The sequence below is a fragment of the Choloepus didactylus genome, chromosome 25 (assembly GCF_015220235.1).
Source record: "Choloepus didactylus isolate mChoDid1 chromosome 25, mChoDid1.pri, whole genome shotgun sequence".
Taxonomy (NCBI): Eukaryota; Metazoa; Chordata; class Mammalia; order Pilosa; family Megalonychidae; genus Choloepus; species Choloepus didactylus.
The window spans coordinates 5,840,493-5,859,600 of NC_051331.1; the positions used below are offsets into that span (position 1 = coordinate 5,840,493).

General features: G+C 46.3%; 1 protein-coding gene across 4 annotated transcripts in view; it reads right to left on the reverse strand.

Annotated features, from left to right (window-relative positions):
- The window catches only part of DNMT1 (DNA methyltransferase 1), a 45,987-nt gene that overhangs the window by 18,015 nt on the left and 8,864 nt on the right, over nt 1–19,108 (reverse strand). For 3 of the 4 annotated variants that reach the window (XM_037818142.1, XM_037818144.1, XM_037818145.1), the window contains exons 2-18: nt 18,594–18,630; nt 17,413–17,520; nt 17,000–17,219; nt 16,309–16,384; nt 15,139–15,217; nt 11,955–11,989; nt 11,465–11,549; nt 9,896–9,930; nt 8,845–8,932; nt 7,250–7,284; nt 6,684–6,765; nt 5,092–5,126; nt 4,712–4,757; nt 2,650–2,730; nt 2,463–2,572; nt 696–814; nt 290–382 (exon numbers count right to left, since the gene is read on the reverse strand). In XM_037818142.1, the coding sequence (XP_037674070.1) occupies nt 290–382; nt 696–814; nt 2,463–2,572; nt 2,650–2,730; nt 4,712–4,757; nt 5,092–5,126; nt 6,684–6,765; nt 7,250–7,284; nt 8,845–8,932; nt 9,896–9,930; nt 11,465–11,549; nt 11,955–11,989; nt 15,139–15,217; nt 16,309–16,384; nt 17,000–17,219; nt 17,413–17,520; nt 18,594–18,630 (1,364 nt within the window). The remainder of the gene's footprint in view (nt 1–289; nt 383–695; nt 815–2,462; nt 2,573–2,649; nt 2,731–4,711; nt 4,758–5,091; nt 5,127–6,683; nt 6,766–7,249; nt 7,285–8,844; nt 8,933–9,895; nt 9,931–11,464; nt 11,550–11,954; nt 11,990–15,138; nt 15,218–16,308; nt 16,385–16,999; nt 17,220–17,412; nt 17,521–18,593; nt 18,631–19,108) is intronic. The other variant, XM_037818146.1, reaches the window with a different exon arrangement.

Consider the following 19,108-nt stretch of genomic DNA (forward strand, 5'->3'; position numbering starts at 1 on the left):
GAACACTGCTGGAGCTTTAATTTGGCTCTTTGCTGGTTTTTAGACTAGGATGTGGGTTGCAAGAATATATCCAGCTCTTATAACTCGAGGGCCAGTTCCAGGCCCAGCCACAGCTAACACAAGAGGCCATCCCAACTGACCTTGACATGGTGCCAACATGGGCACCCGGCACTTTTCTGCAAGGCTGCTGGGACTTCACACCAGAGCCCAGCCAACCCCCAGAAAGCAAAGGAGTGAATCCCCCCTGTTCGAGTCCCAGAATGAGCCTACACCTCAGGCAAACACTTACAGGTGCTGAAACCAATGAGGGCCTTTTCACCTCCATCGAAGCCAGTGATCCACCATTCATTTATGGGGCCAAGGTTTTTGCCATTAACACCTCCTAAGAGAAGAAAGAGAAGGAACAAAGTTTCCCAAAAGGAAACGGACCAAGAGCTATGACACATGTCAAAAGCCCGGAAGGCCTGAGTGGCACACTGAGTGCCCAGCTCAGTTGAAATTTCTCCTCGGCCGGGCCAGGCCAGGCAGCCTTTATCGGAGCCACCACAGCGGTTTTGTTTCTGTCTGTTTAGTGCACAAAGGCCTGAGCCCTGACGTTTAAGAGGTGGGTGCTCCAGCAAAACGTGACTTTGTAGATGAGTTCGGTTTGTCTGTCTAGTATCAGCCCCCAAAGAACCTCGAGCCGTTCCACTTACCTTCAAGAGACGGGTCATCATCGTAGATTGGCTTTGCTGAACCAGAAAAGGAGAGTTCGACGTTCTTCTCGATGAGGCCAGTGTCAATGGGGCACAGGTGGCCGTGCTTACAGTACACACTAGACAGGGGAGAGGGGGCTCAGCAACCAGCCAGTGAGGGAAAAGCCCGGCACACAGCCAGAGGCCAGACGCAGGGGGACGGACTGTGTATAATTCCTAGACTCTGTCATCTTTTGACTGCCAGTTCTACCAACCAAATCGAGTTTCTACCCAATTCTCCAACCTGTGCATCAAGAGTACACGTGTCGGCAAAGGTAATAGCCAAGAGGTGGCTGAAACCTGCCATGGGGTAACAGGGACCCCCACAGCAGTTCATTCCATCCTCCCCTCGGCACGTTTCTGAAAGAGAAACCCTGGTGTCTAAAACACACCCTGTTCACAGCGCTAGGCAGCCACTGCCTCGATCTAGTTCCAAAACTTTCTCATCACCCCAAAAGGACACCCTGGGCCCACTGAGCAGTCACACTCTGGGGAATTCTCCCCTCTCCAGCCCCTGGTGACCACCAATCCACTCTCTGTCTCTATGGCTCTCCCTCTTCTGGAAACCCCCTTTCAGGGTTAAATCTCAAATTTAAAGGCAGCATCCATGGCCCCACCACCCACAGATGCTGCTTGACACTTGGGGGGTATGTTCCTCATTAAGAGATTCAAAGGCGAGAATTTCTGGCTTCCAGGGAACCAGGTTGTGTGTGTGGTGGGGAAGGCTGCAGACCCCACGTAGCCCACGTGGGGGCTTAGAAGGATGGATGTGGCTCCTCTGGCAGGTGGGGGGCTGGTCCTGGGCCGTGAGTGTGCAAGTAGGTTCAAACGCAGAAGCCCCAAACTCAAGTCTTCCTTTTCTTAACTTTGCCATCCTGCTTCTCTACGAAGGCTTGAAAGGAGAGGGGGGCTGCCCCTAGGGCCAAGCCGGTCCCCACAGAGACAAGATTAAGCCTCTGAGAGGGAGCCAAACTGCACAAGGGACGCTGGGGACGCTGGGGACACTGGGGAACGTGCGGACTCTGCCGGCTCCAGAGCTAACTGGAGCCCAGGCAAAGGGAACCCTCATCACTGCCGCAGTCGGCACAGCCCTGCAGGGTCCAACCCCTACCACTTGCCCCCCTGCCCCCTCTACCCCAGCCTCATCACTACTCTTCTGTGGCCACCACAAGCCCATCTCTTCACCTGCTGCCCCCTCCCTGGGATGCTCGTCCCCTAGCTCTCCCCTCGGCCGTTTCTCTTATGCCACTGAGGCCTTGGCTCAGGTCATTTCTCCGCCGCTCTAAACTGAACTCCACTTTCCCACCTGCTCCCGCTGCCTACCAAGCTCTTTTAATTTGGTTTGTTCCAACCTGACAGGGGCAATCTGTTTATTTTCTCCATGAGAGCAGAGACCCACACGGCCATATCAACAACACCCACAGCAGCACCCAGCACCCAGCTGGCCCTCGTGTGAACCAGCGACTCACAGGTTGTGCACAGATTCAAAATGTAACAACTGTTATTTAACAACAACCACTTAAAATAAAAAATAAAAAAAAAAAGCAAGGGTCTCCCCACCCCTACCAGCTTTCTGGCTCTCAGTCATGAAGTGTTAACGGCTTCCTTAGGAAGTTTTGTAGGCTGGGTGCTAAAGAGCCTCACTCTGGGGTATTAAGAACTTAGGGGTCTTCCGGGAGGTGCTGGCTGATGACAAAGCGAACGCACAAATGGAAGGGCCGCGGTTACCTGAAGCACGTCAGTTTGTGCTGGGGAAGGGCCTCATAACTCTCGAAGCCAGATTCATTGGCATCAAAGATGGAGAGTTTCTCATTTGTCAGCATCTGTGGCTCGTCCACCTGAGAGACACACGAGGGTGTTAGGCGGAGGCACAAAAGCCGGGAGATAAAAGACTGAAGGCCGACGTCCCACTTACCGCGTCGGGGGGATGTTGCGCGTACTTGAGATCGGGGTCGTCCAGGTACTGGCCGCACTGAACACACTTGGGGGGCTGGGTCTGCAGGAGCAGGAAACAGATGCTGCCCAAGTCACCCCAGAGGCCCCACAGGGCTGCCGCACAGAGTCTGCCCCACATGGACCTTCACACTGAGACTGCCCCACAGTACAGCCGAGGGAAACCCAAAAACCCAAGGCAGACTCGACTTGCTTTGCAAATTGTTTCCTGAATTTCTCGCCTGAATGTATCTACTACTTGCTTTGGACAAATGGAAGGGGTACAAAATACACTTCCTCACCTCTTAATCTTCTTAAATATAGCACTAACGAAACCCGTTATTTCAATCAATAATTTGGAGAACTACTTCCTTCCATGCTCGAGTCTATAGAATGCCATCTAAGAATATCCGACCATTAAAGTTTTGCAAAACCAAGTGTGTGAGACAGACCATTCATCAGTCAAAAGGCCTTTAAGTAAACTGAGGTATAATTCACATACAACAAAATTCCTGTTTCATAAGTGTACCACTTGACAAATGCACAACTCAGGAGATCACCCCAATTAAGACACAGAACATTTCCATCCCCACAGTGAATTCCCATTTATGACTCTCTAAGTCAATCCCCAAATTGGAAAGGCAACCGAGCCCCTGACTTCCACCACCCTGGCTTTGTTGTGCCTGTGGAATAATACAATATGCCCTCACATCTGGCTCTTTCAGTCAATATAGTACTTTGAGATCAATAATTGCTGCACATATCAACAGCTCCTCCCTTTGCACTGCTGAGGGGGGTGCCGCTGTGTGGCTGGACCAGGTTGGCTACCTGTTCATTCATGTACTGATCAACATTTGGTTTTTCCAGTGCCTGGCTACTGTGAATGATGCCGCTATAAACATTCTCATTCAAGGCTCTCTGTGAACATGTGAACATGTCTTTTAATAAAGGAATGTTTCTGAGATTTAAAAGAACAGTAACATTAGACTACTTGAGTACAATCTAGCGCAGAGTTCCTCAGCCTTGACAACTGAAATTTGGGGCCAGGCAAGTCTTTGTCATGGGGGGCCGTGGGGTGCGCTGCAGCAGCTTTGCTGGGGCAATGCAATCCTGGAATTGGGGCAGCCAAAGAATGTGCGGAGACACTGCCAAATCCCCCCCTGGGCTAGGGACCACCGACGGAGGGGAAGCAGTTCTCGAGTCTGGCACAGCATGCCTAGCTAGTATCTTGGGTTTTGCATTCCATACCCCCCATCAAGTCTTTGACAGTAACTGACAGATATAAGATACAGTCACCATGAAGCACCTTTAGGGATAGGGACAGAATTTAAAAGGCAGAAGCTGGAAGTGACGAGGTCCCAGTGACAGCTCTAGCAGCGCTTTCTGGCTCCTGCCCTCTGTGACATAGCCACTGTTCCTGGAGGTAGAGGCTGTTCTCTCTGTCAGCAATATCGTAAAAGATAACCTGACAAGCACCCGACTCTTTTTCTCACCCTCTGTGGTAAGACACTGGCCACCACTCCCTCAATTCCCCATTCTGGTTTGAAACAGATCCCCCTGCTCAGGGCCTTCCTCTCCTTGCCTTTCCCAGAATCCTACTCTCCATCTTCTCTCCCACAACACCATCTCCTTCCAGCTCCTGTGTCAGCCATGGCCCTTCCAGGTGCTGAAGACACGCCTCCAGCTTCAACAACTGTCACACTCCATGCCCAAAATAAGAGCACCCCCTGCCACGTGTGTGGGGTCAGACCTCTTCACTTCCTCCTCCCGGAGTTTATGCGGCTCTGTCATCACTTAACAGCCTGCCTGCCAGTCTGGAAACCATCACACCTCCAGTGTCCCTGTGGCTACTCCTGCGTCCATCAGGTCTCTGCAGAAGGGCACCTCCTCGGTGGACCGTGCTTCAGGCGGCCCTCCCTCCCTCTCAGCTCTCCAGGAGAGGCTACCCACCCCGAAGGCCTCCCACAGTTGTCCAGCATCTGTCCAGAAGTTTAGGCAGGAGAATATCAGCATCCTCACACTCATTTAGAAGAGAAAGAGCTTACCTTGGAGGATACTATTGTTTTGGTTCGAGCAGTTTTTTTCTCAGTTCTGGGAAAAAAGAACAAGATTTTTTTTTTTTAAATCATTTGAGAATATCAAGATTGACCCTATTGGACTTATGCCTTGTCCAGCTGATGCAGCCGAGCCCCAGCTGCAACAGGAGGGGGCAAGGAGCTGGGTCACGGTGGATCTTTATACAGCGAGAGGAGCCCTGCCTCTAACAGCAGAATGGGAGCGTCCTGCTCCTCTGTTTACAGACCCAGCATAACGCACGGCTAAGGCTGCCTCTAGAAACTGACCACACTCCCCTTTATCTTTCTTCCCGGAAGAACCATTTTAATATATGATCTGCTTCACAGACAGACAAAAAATAAATTCTTACGGTTCTTTGGATGAGGTTTTGCGTCTCTTCTCCTCCTAAATGGAGAAAACAAGAGAGGAGAGAAGGGTAAAAGGTATTTTCCATGTGGATGATGCTTCAGAGTTAACATTTTACGCATGTGATTATCACAAAGCCTCGTCAGAGGCCAGGAGGCAGTCAGAGGACCAGGAATTAGTGAACAGAGACCTGTGTCCCTCTCAGCATCTCAGTACAATCACTCCTCGTGCTCAAAAGCTTATAATCAAAGGCTTCCTGGATTCACAAGAGAGTTCAACTTAAAACAACAAAACAGGAACTCCGTTTTCCTGCACACACAGTGCCTCAAGGCAAGCAAATAACTTGATATGGGGGAAATTATTTCTATAATTCTATCAGATAAATAAAGGAAAGAGAAAACTAGGCTATCACCATTTTGCAGCCCTGAGGGGAATAATGGATTTAGGCTGTTACATGACTACTAAAAGTGTTAGGTAACAATGGTTAAAATGGCAGATTTTATGTTACCACAATAGAACTTTTTTTAAAAACATGTTAAAAATAAATTAGGTGTATGGTGGCTCACACTCCTTTTATCCAGTGTATGGATGGATGAATAGAAAAATGGGGACAAAAACTAAATGAAAAATAGGGTGGGGCGGGGTGATGGAAGTTTTAGGTATTCTATTTTTTTTTTTAATTTCTTTTGAAATAAGGAAAATGTTCAAAAATTGACTCTGGTGATGAATGCACAACTATATGATGGTGCTGTGAATAATTGTACACTGTGGATGATTGTAGGGTATGTGAATATATCTCATTAAAACTTTATTAAAAAAATTAGGTGTAAAGCTGAGGGGGGCAGAATCCGTAACGGATGGGTAGACAGCAGCTGGTCAACCTTGGCATTGAGACGTCCCCGAGAGTCAGCAGAGCCTGCTGTAGGCTGCAGCAGGGAACACAGGGCACTGCTTCTGGCACTATGTGCTCCTGAAAAATGCAACCACCACAACCAAAGACCCACATCAGGTCACGCCTCTGGACCTGTCTCTCCGCAGAGGCACAGAGGGAAGGGAGTGCTAAACACCAGAGGGAAAGCCACTGGAAAATTCTAGAACCCGGGAAGCTCTACAGATAACCCAGTTCCTTCAACAATTTGGAAGAAAAAGAAAGAGGTGGAAAACTATAGATGAGACAGTTGAGACAAAATATCACCCAAGTACACTGATTCAAAGTAACGGTTTAAAAAAAATTTGTGAGGCAGTAAGGGAAATTTGAACACTGATTAGATTTTTGATATTAATTTTGTTAGGTATGATAATGATACTGAAGTTACGTTTAAAAAGAGAGTCCTTTCCTTTCAGAGCTACTTCTTCTGTAAATATGTCAGAATGTCAGAGATTTGGTCAAAATCATCCAGGAGCGAGGGTGAGGTGTGGAGAATGGGTGGGGATTTGATTGAAACACTCCTGGCTATGAGTTCTCAACTGTTGAAAGCTGGTGAAGAAAACGTGGGGGTTCGTTACTCCAGCCTGTGCACTTTTGTGTTTGTCATACCCCAACCAATGGGATATATAAAAATACGGTAAAATAGAAAGAGAAACTCCGGGCATTACCTTTTCATCCTCATCCTTTTCATCAGGAATTTGTGTATTTACTCTTTCAGGTTCATTTTCTTCAGGTCTCCGTTTGGCAGCTCTGTTGTATAAACAAAAATATACCAATATTATTAGCTAGAAAAACTAACTATTATTTTGTCAACCGGCACCAAAAACGACAAACTAATGCCTCCCCATTGAAAAGCAAAATAGCCAGAGAATATATGTGGGTAGATTCTTCCCATCCTAAAAGCAAGCTTCCTTGCCCCAGTGGCTCTAAAGGCAGGCTAATAATTTATAATCCCGTAATAAGGCCTTCAGAAGCCCCATCCGACCCCTCAAGGGTAGGGCCTGATGCGAGACACGTGCTTCTGGGCAGGGTGATCTGGAAACCTGCTGGAAGTGGCGGAGGGCAAGGCTGAAGCCCCGAGTTTTGGTTTCTTTATCTAATCCTGCCCCAATTGATCCGATCATCAAATAGCATCAACTCACTTTCACGTCATCATTTGTTTCTAGAACAAGTATTCCAGTAATTAAGTTTACACAAAGTACAGCACAAAAACACAAGCATTTTAACCACTTACAGATCTTTGGGTTGACTTTCGTGCCTCTTTTCATCCTGAGAGGGAGGCGGAGGGGAGGCAGAGGGATAAAGGGGGGAAAATTAGTTTCTGAGGAAGAGTGAGAGCAAACGCAAACACCCAAGTATCAACTGGTGACCTCAGCCCTGTGGAGTGAGAGCCAGGAAGGTCTAGAGGGTGGTGGGGAGGCGCCCAGCGTTCAGTCCCTGCGTCTCTCCCTCTCCCTACAGACAAGAGGTACTCGACAAACTCCTGGGCCAGGGGCTGCAAACTGTTTTTATAAAGGACCAGATGACACACGTTTCAGGCTTTGTGAGCCACGTGGTTTCTCTGGCAACTACTCAGCACCAAAGCAGCCACAGACAGTACGTAAATGAAAGGTGAGGCTGTGTTCTAAAAAACTATTCCCAAAAGCAGGCGGAGGGCCAGTTGCGGCCTGTGAACCTGTCCTAGGCCACAGCTCAGCTGGAAGGGAATACAGACACATTTGCCTGTAGTTCTCTCGACATTCAGCCCGAGGTAAAGACCTCATACAGGAGGCGCCGGGATATCAGGGGGTGGCAAAAAAATATCAAACTTAGGAATCTACAGAGTGGAAAATCAATATACAAAAGTAAGAAGTACCAATTCAGTCACCAGCTCCATGTTACACATGGGCAATTTAGTATTTTCTGAGCCTGCATAAAAAGAATACCTTTATGAAAAATCTACTTATTTAGTTGACCTTCAAATGACAACAAATCTATGAATGGATTTATAAAAATACAAGAGGAGCCAGCAGGATTAGGGAAAGCCAAATGCTTGATCCTTATATCCAATTCAACCATGAGGTAAGCGCCGGCTGTGTGGTCCGAGGCTCTTGCCAGTTTCTGTGTGAGGAGGGTGGGTGGTCTGACCACACCACCGGGGCCTCCTTAGCTCTGAGGGGGACTCCAAGCAAGTGCTAACATGGTGACCAGTGTGCAGACTGGGGGCGAGGAGCCGTAAGATGACACAGCAAGCTGGGTGCCACACCACGGGACGAGGATGGAGGCCCACAGCCACCCAGGTCAGCAGAGACGGCTCACAGCCAGCCAGGCAGGGCCCTCCCGCTCTCAGTGGGCAGAAAACCAGTGGCCATCCTGGCACTGTCCTAGCTCTGCCTCTCCCAGTCAGACGGGGCAAACTGCTCAAGGAGCTCACAACTCCAGCCAATGACCTGGCCACCTCCCCTAGAGAGGTCTAGAAGCGGGGCGGCCCTGAAACAACCCTGTAGGCCTCTCAAAAAGCCCGCGAAAGATGCTTTAGGGGTGAACCTGTTCACGTAAATGAACAGGTGGGGAGGCCGGCAGTTGTGGGGAAAGTGATGGGAAAGAAGCGTGTCTGGAGTTGACCAGGTTGAGCCTCCTCACAAAGGAAGGTGCTCTCACACGTTAGTCAAGGCACACCCCAGGCCTCTCAGCCACTGTGGGTAGACAGACAAGCATCTGCTCACGATGCATCAGTGTCACGTACGCAGACGCACAGTGACAGCCACCAAGCCCCCAGGCACCCCACACTGTCTCTCCTAACCAAATGGGCAGCGTAAGAGTTAAGTCACACAAAGATACAGTCTTTACTTTCTCATCTCCTTCTTTATCCATTTCAGCATGACTTCCTGCTTCGGCTATCCTGTCGGGCTCCTCCTTAGGTTTTTGTTGAGCAGTTCTGTCACACAAAACAGAGCACACACACACTGGTAAGGGTCCCTGGAGCCATTTCAAGCAGCCCCAAGAAGGGCTTCCTCCCCTCCCCAGCTGTAGAAAACAGTCTCTCCTCCATCTGAAGGGCAAAAAAGCCTTCACAGCAGGAAACCTGGAAGGCACCTATTACCCCAGGATTTGTGATCTTCAGGAACACCACTGACACTTCATGTGAATGCTGGCGAGAGATGACAGTAGTTCAAAACAACACAAATTCAGGACTCCACTGATTTCTCGTAACCTGATGGGAATCCGGCCAGTGGTGGAGGAAGGCAAGGGTCTGGCACTGCAGCTGACCTGGTGCCAGTTCACGGGAGCCAGCCTGATGTGTGGTCTGCACAAGCAACCACGGAAAGCTGACGGCACCCGTGGGCCTGTGTCGTCACCTCGCCCTCTGCCAGGGCCCTACCAGCCGGCACAGGGTTTTCTGCCCACCCCTAGTTCAGGCCCACACTCATCATTTGCTTTGGCCAATCGGATGTCAACACAGAGGCTGGAGAAAGTGCTTCCTTTCACTTCTGCTCTCGCGCACTGCCGCTACCGAGGGAGCTCACCCATGTGAGCCGAGTCCTGGAGTGGAGCTGAGTTAGCCCCGTCACCTGCCAAGATCGGCCGACAGCCGCTGAGTCGCAGACTCGTGCTCAGTAAATGCTTCCTGGTTCAAGCTGTGTTACCTGCGTTTTCACACTGGATGCCCTTTACCACCACACGACCCACCCCTGGGGCTGGGCCTGGGACAGGGGCAGGAATCAAAGCCGATTTCAGCTTCGCAGTGGTGGTCGGACCTTTCACAAACAGAACCCACCCACACACTACAGGTAATAATTAATGCACCGAATCCTTGGTACCAATTCAATATGTTATCAGAACACTTGTTTTTACAATTCATTTCACAATAGAAAGCACAAAGGCATTTAACTGTACTTACAGTTCTTTGGTTTGATTTCTGAGTCTCTTTTCTTCCTAAGTGGAGGGGGAGGAAAAAAGAATAGTTACTTTTTTTCCATTTCGTCCTGATCTTTTTGAAGATGTTTACTAGTCTTCTGTGGAAATTAAATATTGAAACTGATTCTGCAGTCTACTTGGTGAGGGTAAAGTCTGTCCACCTTTAAGACTTTTTTGTGGCGTGGGGCAAACAGGCAGGAAATTAAAGAACTCTTAGAAGATAAATTCTAGAACACTGCAGTTTAAGCATTTTACCCCCAAATCCCTCTATCAACTGTCATTGGAAGTGCTGAGAACCTCATAGATAATGACTTCAAATCAAAACCAAGAGTCTGTTAATAAAGGACTGAGGTGTGATGCCCTATTTTGGACAATAACTCCACCTCAAACGTGGACACGGCTCATTCTGAGCCTGGGTTTAAAGAGCAAAACACACCTCTCCGGAAAACCCACATTGAAGTCAACCTCCAGAACTCCACACGTGCAGCGTGGAAGAGATCACAACGACTGGCGACGTTAAGAGAAGACAACACCTTGCAGACTTTTCCTACTGCAGGAGGAGACCCTGCCGGTTGGCCCCTGGGCAAGAGATCCCAATCTGATCCCAGGTCCCTTCTCTGGAGGGTGGTGGTCAGCCTTGCCCATACAACTAAGTGTTTGGTGCTGAATGGGATCCTAGAGGAGGGCTGACTGCAACTGCCATCTAATTTTAACAATCAGGGTAGGAAAAGCAATCAATTAAAGACATAAGACACACTCCAAGCATCAAATGGTTCAAGAATTATTGTACATCTTAGTTTATCTCCGCATTACAGCAAAACAACAGACACCTATGCTCGAAGAGGCTCCCAACAAAGGCTCTCTCCACCCATTTACCACCAAGTTTGTAAGAAACTTCTAGTCAATGTCTTCACATGTGACAAAACCAAAATGGGACCCAATTTTGCTCCATCACCCGTTACTGCCCCATGCTGGCCCCTGTCACATGAGGCAAGGCTGCCTGGCAGTGAAGCACCAGCATCTGAAGCCTTCAGCACACCACCCGTTACCCCTCCAGGGGGCTCAGGGAGTACATCCGTCCATACTGCACAGAACCAGGACGTTTCTGATTTTACAAAGGAGCTGGAGGTCTGGGGAAAGAGCTGTTAGTCTGGGATTTTGCAGATAAGAATTCAACTTAATGTTTGGATGATGTGATAGAACTCCAACATGTCACACGTTTGAAAAACTGGACTGCACAAAGAACTTGTCCAATGAGAGAGGAAAGTGGGAGAAGGGACAGACTGCAGCTCTGTGGCTAACTAAGTAGCAAAGGTCCAGCTGACCCAGGCCCACCACTGAGTACTCACTATCACCACAGCCTTGTAACACGGCTTCTGTGTAGAGAACGACCAGAAAAACTAGTTCGGAAAGTGTTTTGGACAAAGTAAAGGTCATTTCGATCATTCGTGAAAATCTCTCTGTTCCTACATACTCCCCACTCCCTCCCGGACCAAAGGGACCCGTATGAGATTAAGGTAGAGTTAACAAACTTCGAGGTGACAGGCTTTACTTTTTCATCTCCTCCTCCTTCCTTTTCAGCATGAGTGCCCGGTTTTACTCGTTCCAGCTCTTCTGCTGGGAGAGGTTCTGCAGCTCTGTTGAGCAAAATAAAACATACCTGAAGTGTGACTTACACGGCCTCCTACCCCAAAGCAGTTTTCCTAAGATCCTCCTTCCTGCCCGCCCAAACCAATCTTCATCTCAGGAGCCCAGAAAGGCATGTTCCATTTTAACATTTAACATACTTCACACACAACCTTCACAACAGGGTATGAAAACAACTGCCAGACATGCTCAATTCATTCTTTGCAATAAACAAGAATTCAACCAGAATCAAAAGGGTCAAAATCTGACCCCAAATACTGCATTCTTAACAGATCTATGTGCAGCATGGCAACTCACTATACATCTCTTCTTTGTCAAACCTTCCAGAAAAAAATCATTTCCATCATCTAAAATACCCATTGCAAAAAACAGAAAGACAGATTAACTATTCTTACGGTTCTCTGGATGTAACTCTGCGTCTCTTTTCATCCTATGTAGAGGGAAGGGAGGAAGAAAAAAAAAGAAAGAAAATTTGTTTCAAAACAAGATCAAGACCAATAGCATACATTACAGTATTAAGCAAATACATTTGATACAACTAAAAATAGGGTAGGAAGGGGGGGGTCTGGGTTTTGGGGAGATCTGGGCAGCTCTCAGTCTGGTACTGATGTCCCACACACCCCCAAAACAAAGGAGAGGCCCAGGAGTCAGTCCATCATGTCTGCTTACTGGAGAATGCCTAGCGATGCTGTAGAAAAGAATCAAAACTTCTCCAGCTCGTGTAAAGAATTCTTTAATATCAGAAAAAAACAAAGGAATAACTTGGGATTCAAATCTGAGAGTGGTGGTGACAACCTAAATCGGACACTAGCTTTTCTTCTCAGTTCCCCTAAGTACAGGACACCTGTACTTATGTCTTTAATTTAAAAAGGTTAAAATATTGTGGTGATGAAACCAATCTATATCTGCTTTGAGGTGCAAGTTACACGCATGCCTACATGCAAACATGTGACAAAAGTGCACAGCAGCACACACACAATAGTACATGTAAAACCTGGTGATGTCTGAATTATGCCTCAGAATCACCTCGAGAACCTCTGTTGTTGCTCAAATGTGGACTTTCTCTCTCTAAGCCCAACTCTGCAAATAAATCCATCACCCTCCTCCTGATGTGGGACAGGACCCCAAGATGAAGGAGCTTTCCTGGTGACATGGGACATGGATTCTGGGAATGAGCCTGACCCTGGCATCGAGGGATTAAGAATGCCTTTTTGACCAAAAAGGGAAAAAGAATGGCAACAAAATAATGTTTTAGCGGCTAATAGAGTTCAAATAGTCGAGAGGCTGTCCTGGAGGCTGCTCCTATGCAAGCTTCACCTAGATATGCCAAATGGCCACAGTATGATATGCCCAAGTCATTTATCCCTTTTCAACATGAGCAAGTTAGCGTGGTCACTGCCTAGACATCTCTGAAGATAAGGCAAGTGATTAAACTAGAGGAAGGGGTAGCAACAGACGAAATGGAATTTAACAGGATTATGAATACCGAATCTTTATATAATTTGCTTTTTCTTAGTTGCTAGGGTATTAGAATAGATAGAAGGAAAGAATTGAAATGGTGGAACTGTAAACCACAACATCCTTTGAAATTTGTTCTATAGCTACTTGTTAAATTGTAATTTGAAAGCCATATAAGTTATATTTGTATATAAATTATATTTCACAGTAAGGAAATAACTGAAACTATGGTACTGTAACTCCTATGTATCTACTTGTTAAATCATACTTAGAAAGATATTACCTTTGTGTATGTATGTTATATTTCAATATAAGGAAATAACTGAAACTGTGAAAAAAAAAAAAAAAAAAAAACTGGTGAAATCTGGAAAAAGTCTGTAGATTGTACCAATGTCAATTTCCTGGTTTTGATATTGTATCACAGTTGCCTAAGATGTTACCATTGGGGAAATCTGTACACCAGACCTCTCTCCACTATTTTCCCAATTTCCTAAGAGTCTATTTCAAAATAAAGGTTTAAAAAAAAGGATAAAAATAGCTGGAGAAACCACACATATAATCTGAAACAATATAGAAGGAATCGATAAATGCTTGCCTCTAGAAAAGCAAACTGGAGACCCAGGGCTCAAGGTGGGAGGGAGAGCTATATACTGAATATACTTCTGTATTGTTTGAAAACTTTGCCAAATGAGAATAAAACATGCTTTAAAAAAAAAAAAAAAAGGCAAAGGCATATTTTTTAAATGGTAAATTCTCAGAACTTTAAGGTGACTAAAATAAGTTCTCTGTATCACTACTTGTCTGAGCAATGCCATCTGATAATACAGGTTATATACACTAAGTCTCACTCTAATGTAACAGAATAAACTGTTTTTACAAGCGTTCATCCATGAAGCCCCCACTGCCCCGACTTGCTGCCAGTGACATGGCTTCACACCTGAGAAATGCTGTGTTGGCATGTTTCTTTTGAAGCCAGACAAAAGAAACCTTCCAAAAGGTTATAGTGTAAGAAACAACTAAGCCCGGTGCGTTTATAAAACCAGAGTGGTCAGTTATTACAAGAGGTAGCTTGTAATGCTTTTTCCTAGGAAGCAAGAGACTGGGCCCTGTGACTTAGCTGTGCCTCAGTTTCCCACTTGACATGGGGTGCTCAGGCTAAACCTAACAACAGACGTAGACTAACTTCCGAGAACAGGATAGTGTGAGAATCAGTCTGTCTTATCAGAGGATGTCAAATCCACCTGAGTGACACTGAGACGGTCCCCTTAGCCCAGTGCCTCTCACCCAGCGGACAAGTGGCAACGTCTGAAGATGGGTATGGCTGTTACAACAGGGGGGCAGGGGTGTGTGATATTGGCATCTAGTGTGTAGAGGCCAAAGCTGCTGCCAAACATTCTCCAGTGCACAGGCCAGCTCCCACCACAGGGAATTAACCCAGCCCCAAATGCCAACAGTGTCACGGATGAGAAATCCAGCCTCGGTGCAAAGCATGGATACCCAGCTTTACCCCACAGCAGTAAGGCACTTACTACCCATAACCTGCAAGATTCCTCCTCAACCGATACAGCTAAACCTGCAGCAAAACTGAAAAGAAAACCCACAGCGTGTGAGTGTGTGGTAGCATCTAGGTTTGACTCACCCTAGGGCATGTGGGACAGTGCTATAAATGATAAACAGTTCCTGCCTTGGACCCTCAGCAAGCCACCAGCTTTTTAACCTAGAGTCTAAGCAGCACTGTCATGTTAAATGTAACGATGGTAAAATTCTCTGCTTCCTCAGAGAGACTAAACATGGGAAAGGAGCTTACCTGACATCAGAAGCAAATGATTTAAACAAGTCATGCCTGCTGGTTTGTCACAGATCTTGGCAGCTAGAGAGGCCGGTAGGCAGACAGGGGAGAACAAAGTCTGATGCTATGGCGCCAGCCTTTGGGCAGCAGGGGCCTGCCAACGCCTTGGGTCTAACCAGAAGACACCTGGTTCTGTCTGCCCTGGGCCGAGGGATGTGTCCCAGTGCCCCCTCCGTAGCTTAAAGTTCACTTAGACCACGGGCAAGGTCACGAGCTTCAGCAAATGTACCAAAATAAGGCAGAGTCAAAAAACTTGAAAACACCAGCCCTACCTGGTCCTTTTCTTCTTCGTCAACAGAATCCTCCAATTTTGCTCTTTCAGGCTCTTCCTCAGGTTTCCGTTTGGCAGGGCTGTCACACACAGTAAAGCCGACAGTTAGCTCAGCCAGACCTGAGACCTCCAGTGAGCCCTAAATGACAAACTGCTCCCTAGGCAAAGCCCTCTCTTTTAGACAGATTTTGGACATGGATGCCTTCTCCCCTCCTAGGAGAAGTCCTCATCACAGGATGGTTGAAAAAGGGTTCCAGTTTAAAGTTTCCTTGACTGACAGGTTTAGAATATCACCATTTTGCAACCCTAACACATCATGGATCTGGAAACTGATCAATGGCTGTGAGTATCACAAAGAAAGAGCCATCACAGGCCTCTGATGGAGAAACACACCACATCTAGGAAGAACTCAGTCTCAAAGGATAAAAAGTAGGAATCTGACCAAGGCTGTAGACCTGACTATGGCTTACAGGAAACACAAGACAAGGAAACACAGGAAACACCACAAGAAAGCAACTGACCTAATCGACAAACTATTGGACCAGTGACTAGTATCTTCAAATAAATGCCATGGAAAATAAAAGGGAAGGGGAATCGATAACTCGAAGGGCTTAAGGATCAAACCAAATACTGAGTGAACCTGGTTTGCCACAAATGGCTAAATTGGAAGAATGATTATGTATTTGACAAGAAATTGTTACACTCTGTTACGTATGCAGATAGTATTACATAGTTTTATAGATTATAGGTTTTACAGATTTATAAAAAACAGAAACAGAGACCTTGTCTTCTAGAAATATCTGAAGCATTTATGGATGAAATGACATGTCCAGGATTTGTTTCCAAGTGATCCACTTGAGGGGGACAAGGCATATGGGGGAGTAGATGAAACAATGGCTATGAGCTGACAAATTCTGAGCAAGGTAATGGGTGCCTGAGGGTTCATTATATTATCCTCACTAATTTTGTGTATATTTGAAGTTGCCCATAAGAGTAAAAACAGACGAGGTCTTCAGAAATGCTATTCGTGAACATCTAATGTACAAAACTTTCGTACGAGATACGGGAGTCACAACTGCTAACCTACCCCCTCCTCCAAATTCCATTCACGGTTTACCAGAAGTATTAGTGGGCCCTTAGAAAGGCAGCTGTCAATTCATTAAATACTGACCCCCTTGCAAAATGAGATGTGATGGTGGTCTGCCTGGTAGTTTTCCTTGTAACCCTGGGGCTAGGTGAAACGTCAGCTGTTTAAAGGAAAAAAAAAAAAAAAAAAAAAGAAAGAAACAAGAAAAAAAGCCACTATGAATAGAAAAAAGTCCACAGCAACGGTGTAGTTCTTCAACATCCCCAAGCCAAGTGCCAGATTCTGCGGGCCAAGCATCCTTTGGTTCTGATTTTAATCGGCAGCCATCTGGCTGGTGTCAGCCCTTAGCACCAGCCAGTCTGCTGAGACATTTTACATTTGCTCTTACTTGAGGGGAGCCCAACCCTGACCCTCCCTTCACACCACCAAAAGGAGAAATGGCCGAGAACCAGACCTGGGCACAAGTCCCAGGCACCCTCATTTGTTTTTAAAAATTCCACACGAGTTACTCTGCCTGCAAAGGGGAAGAAGTCTAACAATAAATGTTGAGCTTCAACAGGCATAACTTCTCAGAAGTAATAAATGATTTGGGGATCTATTGCTCTCTACCTGGTCAAAGACAAAATTAAAGAAGCACACGTCTAAGCTAGTTAAGGAGTAGGAATGACTCCCGTATTAGTCAAGAAACAAACCAGGAAGAACCACCCAGAGGTACATACGATTCCAAGTTCGACGGTCCCTCCATCAAAGTTTAAAGCGAGTCAAGTGTTCTTACAGTTAGTCTCTCCGTCTGACTTGCTTCTTCTGGGCGTGCGAGGCTTTGACACAGGTCTGAAGGGCTTGTTTGCCTCTTCCATTCTCACTCTGCGATCTTCACCACTCATATGGCTCCCATTTTCTAGACATCCGTTCACTTCCCGACTGAAAGCATGAGCTCCATTCTCCAAAGACAAATCTTTATTTAAAAGGGATTTGACTTTAGCCAGGTAGCCCTCCTACAGCAGGAAAGGATAATTTTTAAGTAGCAATGAATGTAAGCAAGTGGCAAGAAGAGAACAAGGAAACACATGCATTTCCTTTATCATTATCAGGCAATAAGGAGAGGGGGAGTTATTCTGCCTCCCTGATCAGACAACTTACATCAAAGACGACACTTTCTGGAAGTTGGGATGCTAAGAAGTGACTTACCTCTGACAATTCTTCTTTATGTAATTTGGTTTCCAAGTCACATAACTGATTCTTTATTTCTGTTTGCAGAAATTCGTGCAAGAGATTCAATTTCTCCTTCACACATTCCTAAGGAAGGATTTGGGTTTAGAAGTTCCCAAACTCTCAAGCCATTAACGAGCGAATGAATACACAAACAATTAAGCTGCCTGGTCACATAACGATGACTAAACATCAGGCAGATGCTGTCTCAGCCAAAAAATTATTCACAAAGCATATTCATGATGTTTCCATCAAGATTTCATCTCACATACCTTCTAACTGGGGAAAATGGGAAGCTTAGAAGTGGGAGGGAGATACATAATAAATAGTGTATTAGAACAAAGCTGTTTGAAAACAGTGTGACCAGGACAAGTCCAAGTCCAGAATCGATGGTTTGGAACCTAGATGTTGTGGCAAGCCCTCTGGTGAGTTACCAAATACCACCTAATTACTTGTGCTAGTTTGGATACATTATGTCCCACCAAAAGCCATATGCTTTGATGCAATCTTGTGGGCGCGGTGTTGACTAAGTTGGATCCTTTGATTGAGTGTTTCCATGGAGATGTGACTCAATCAACTGTGATTGGATAATTTCCATGGAGGCGTTACCCTGCCCATTCAGGGTGGGTGTTAATTGGATCACTGGAGTTGTATAAAGGAATTCACAGACAGAAGGACCGCAGAGCACCAGAGAGTGACATTTTGAAGAGGAGCTGCAGCTAAGAGAAGACAAAACGCCCCAAGAGCAACATTTTGGAGAACGCCATTTTGAAATGCAACCTGGGAGCAAGCGGACGCCTGCCCCATGCCTCCCCAGCTAACAGAGGTTTTCCGGATACCAATGGCCTTTCTCCAGTGAAGGTACCCAATTGTTGATGCCTTACCTCGGATATTTTATGGCCTTAAGACTACAACTTTGTAACCAAATAACCCCCCTTTATAAAAGCCAATCCATCTCTGGTGTTTTGCAAATGACAGCATTAGCAAACCGGAACATTACTGTAGCACATCAAACAAGAAAAATATCCAAGTTATCCTGGAAACTTTACGGGAAAAGAGCTGATTCCACTTAGAGAAAACAAACCTCTTTTTATTAGCCACAAAGTACCTAACAAATAGTCATATTTCGTAGTTCAAAAAAAAATTAAGGTGGAGATTACCTTTTCTGTTAAGCTATCTCTTTCCAAATCTTTGAGCCTAGAGAAAGGAAAAAAGGGAAGAAAGAAACTCTTGTTAAGCAACATCATCTGTAAGAACTAATACCACAGCTTTCAGGAACTTTGGAAATGTTTACCATAGATGAATTTTAGAAAAAATTCTGGTGGCTTCTCCACTCCTTGCATTCCACCCCTACTTCCCATATCCCCGGTCCACTATAGTGCCTGCACAGTAAGAAGGCCTTAGTGATCTGAACAAAGCCGCCCTTTGGGGGTAGTTTTTCTGGTCTCTCCAGTGATGATGAGAAGGACACTGAACTCTCTACCAGACTGTATTATTTTAAAAGGGAGAGCAGGTCACACGGTTGGGGGAGTTGTGTCAGTTAAGTGCCCATGGCTGGCCTCCCTCCAGTGGGGTCTGGCAGGAGCCTGTAAAAGGCGGCACACCATGGCTGGCGTTAAAATCAGGAGGGCCAGGCAGGGGAGAAAGGCGGCAATTCTAACCAGGGATGTTCAAA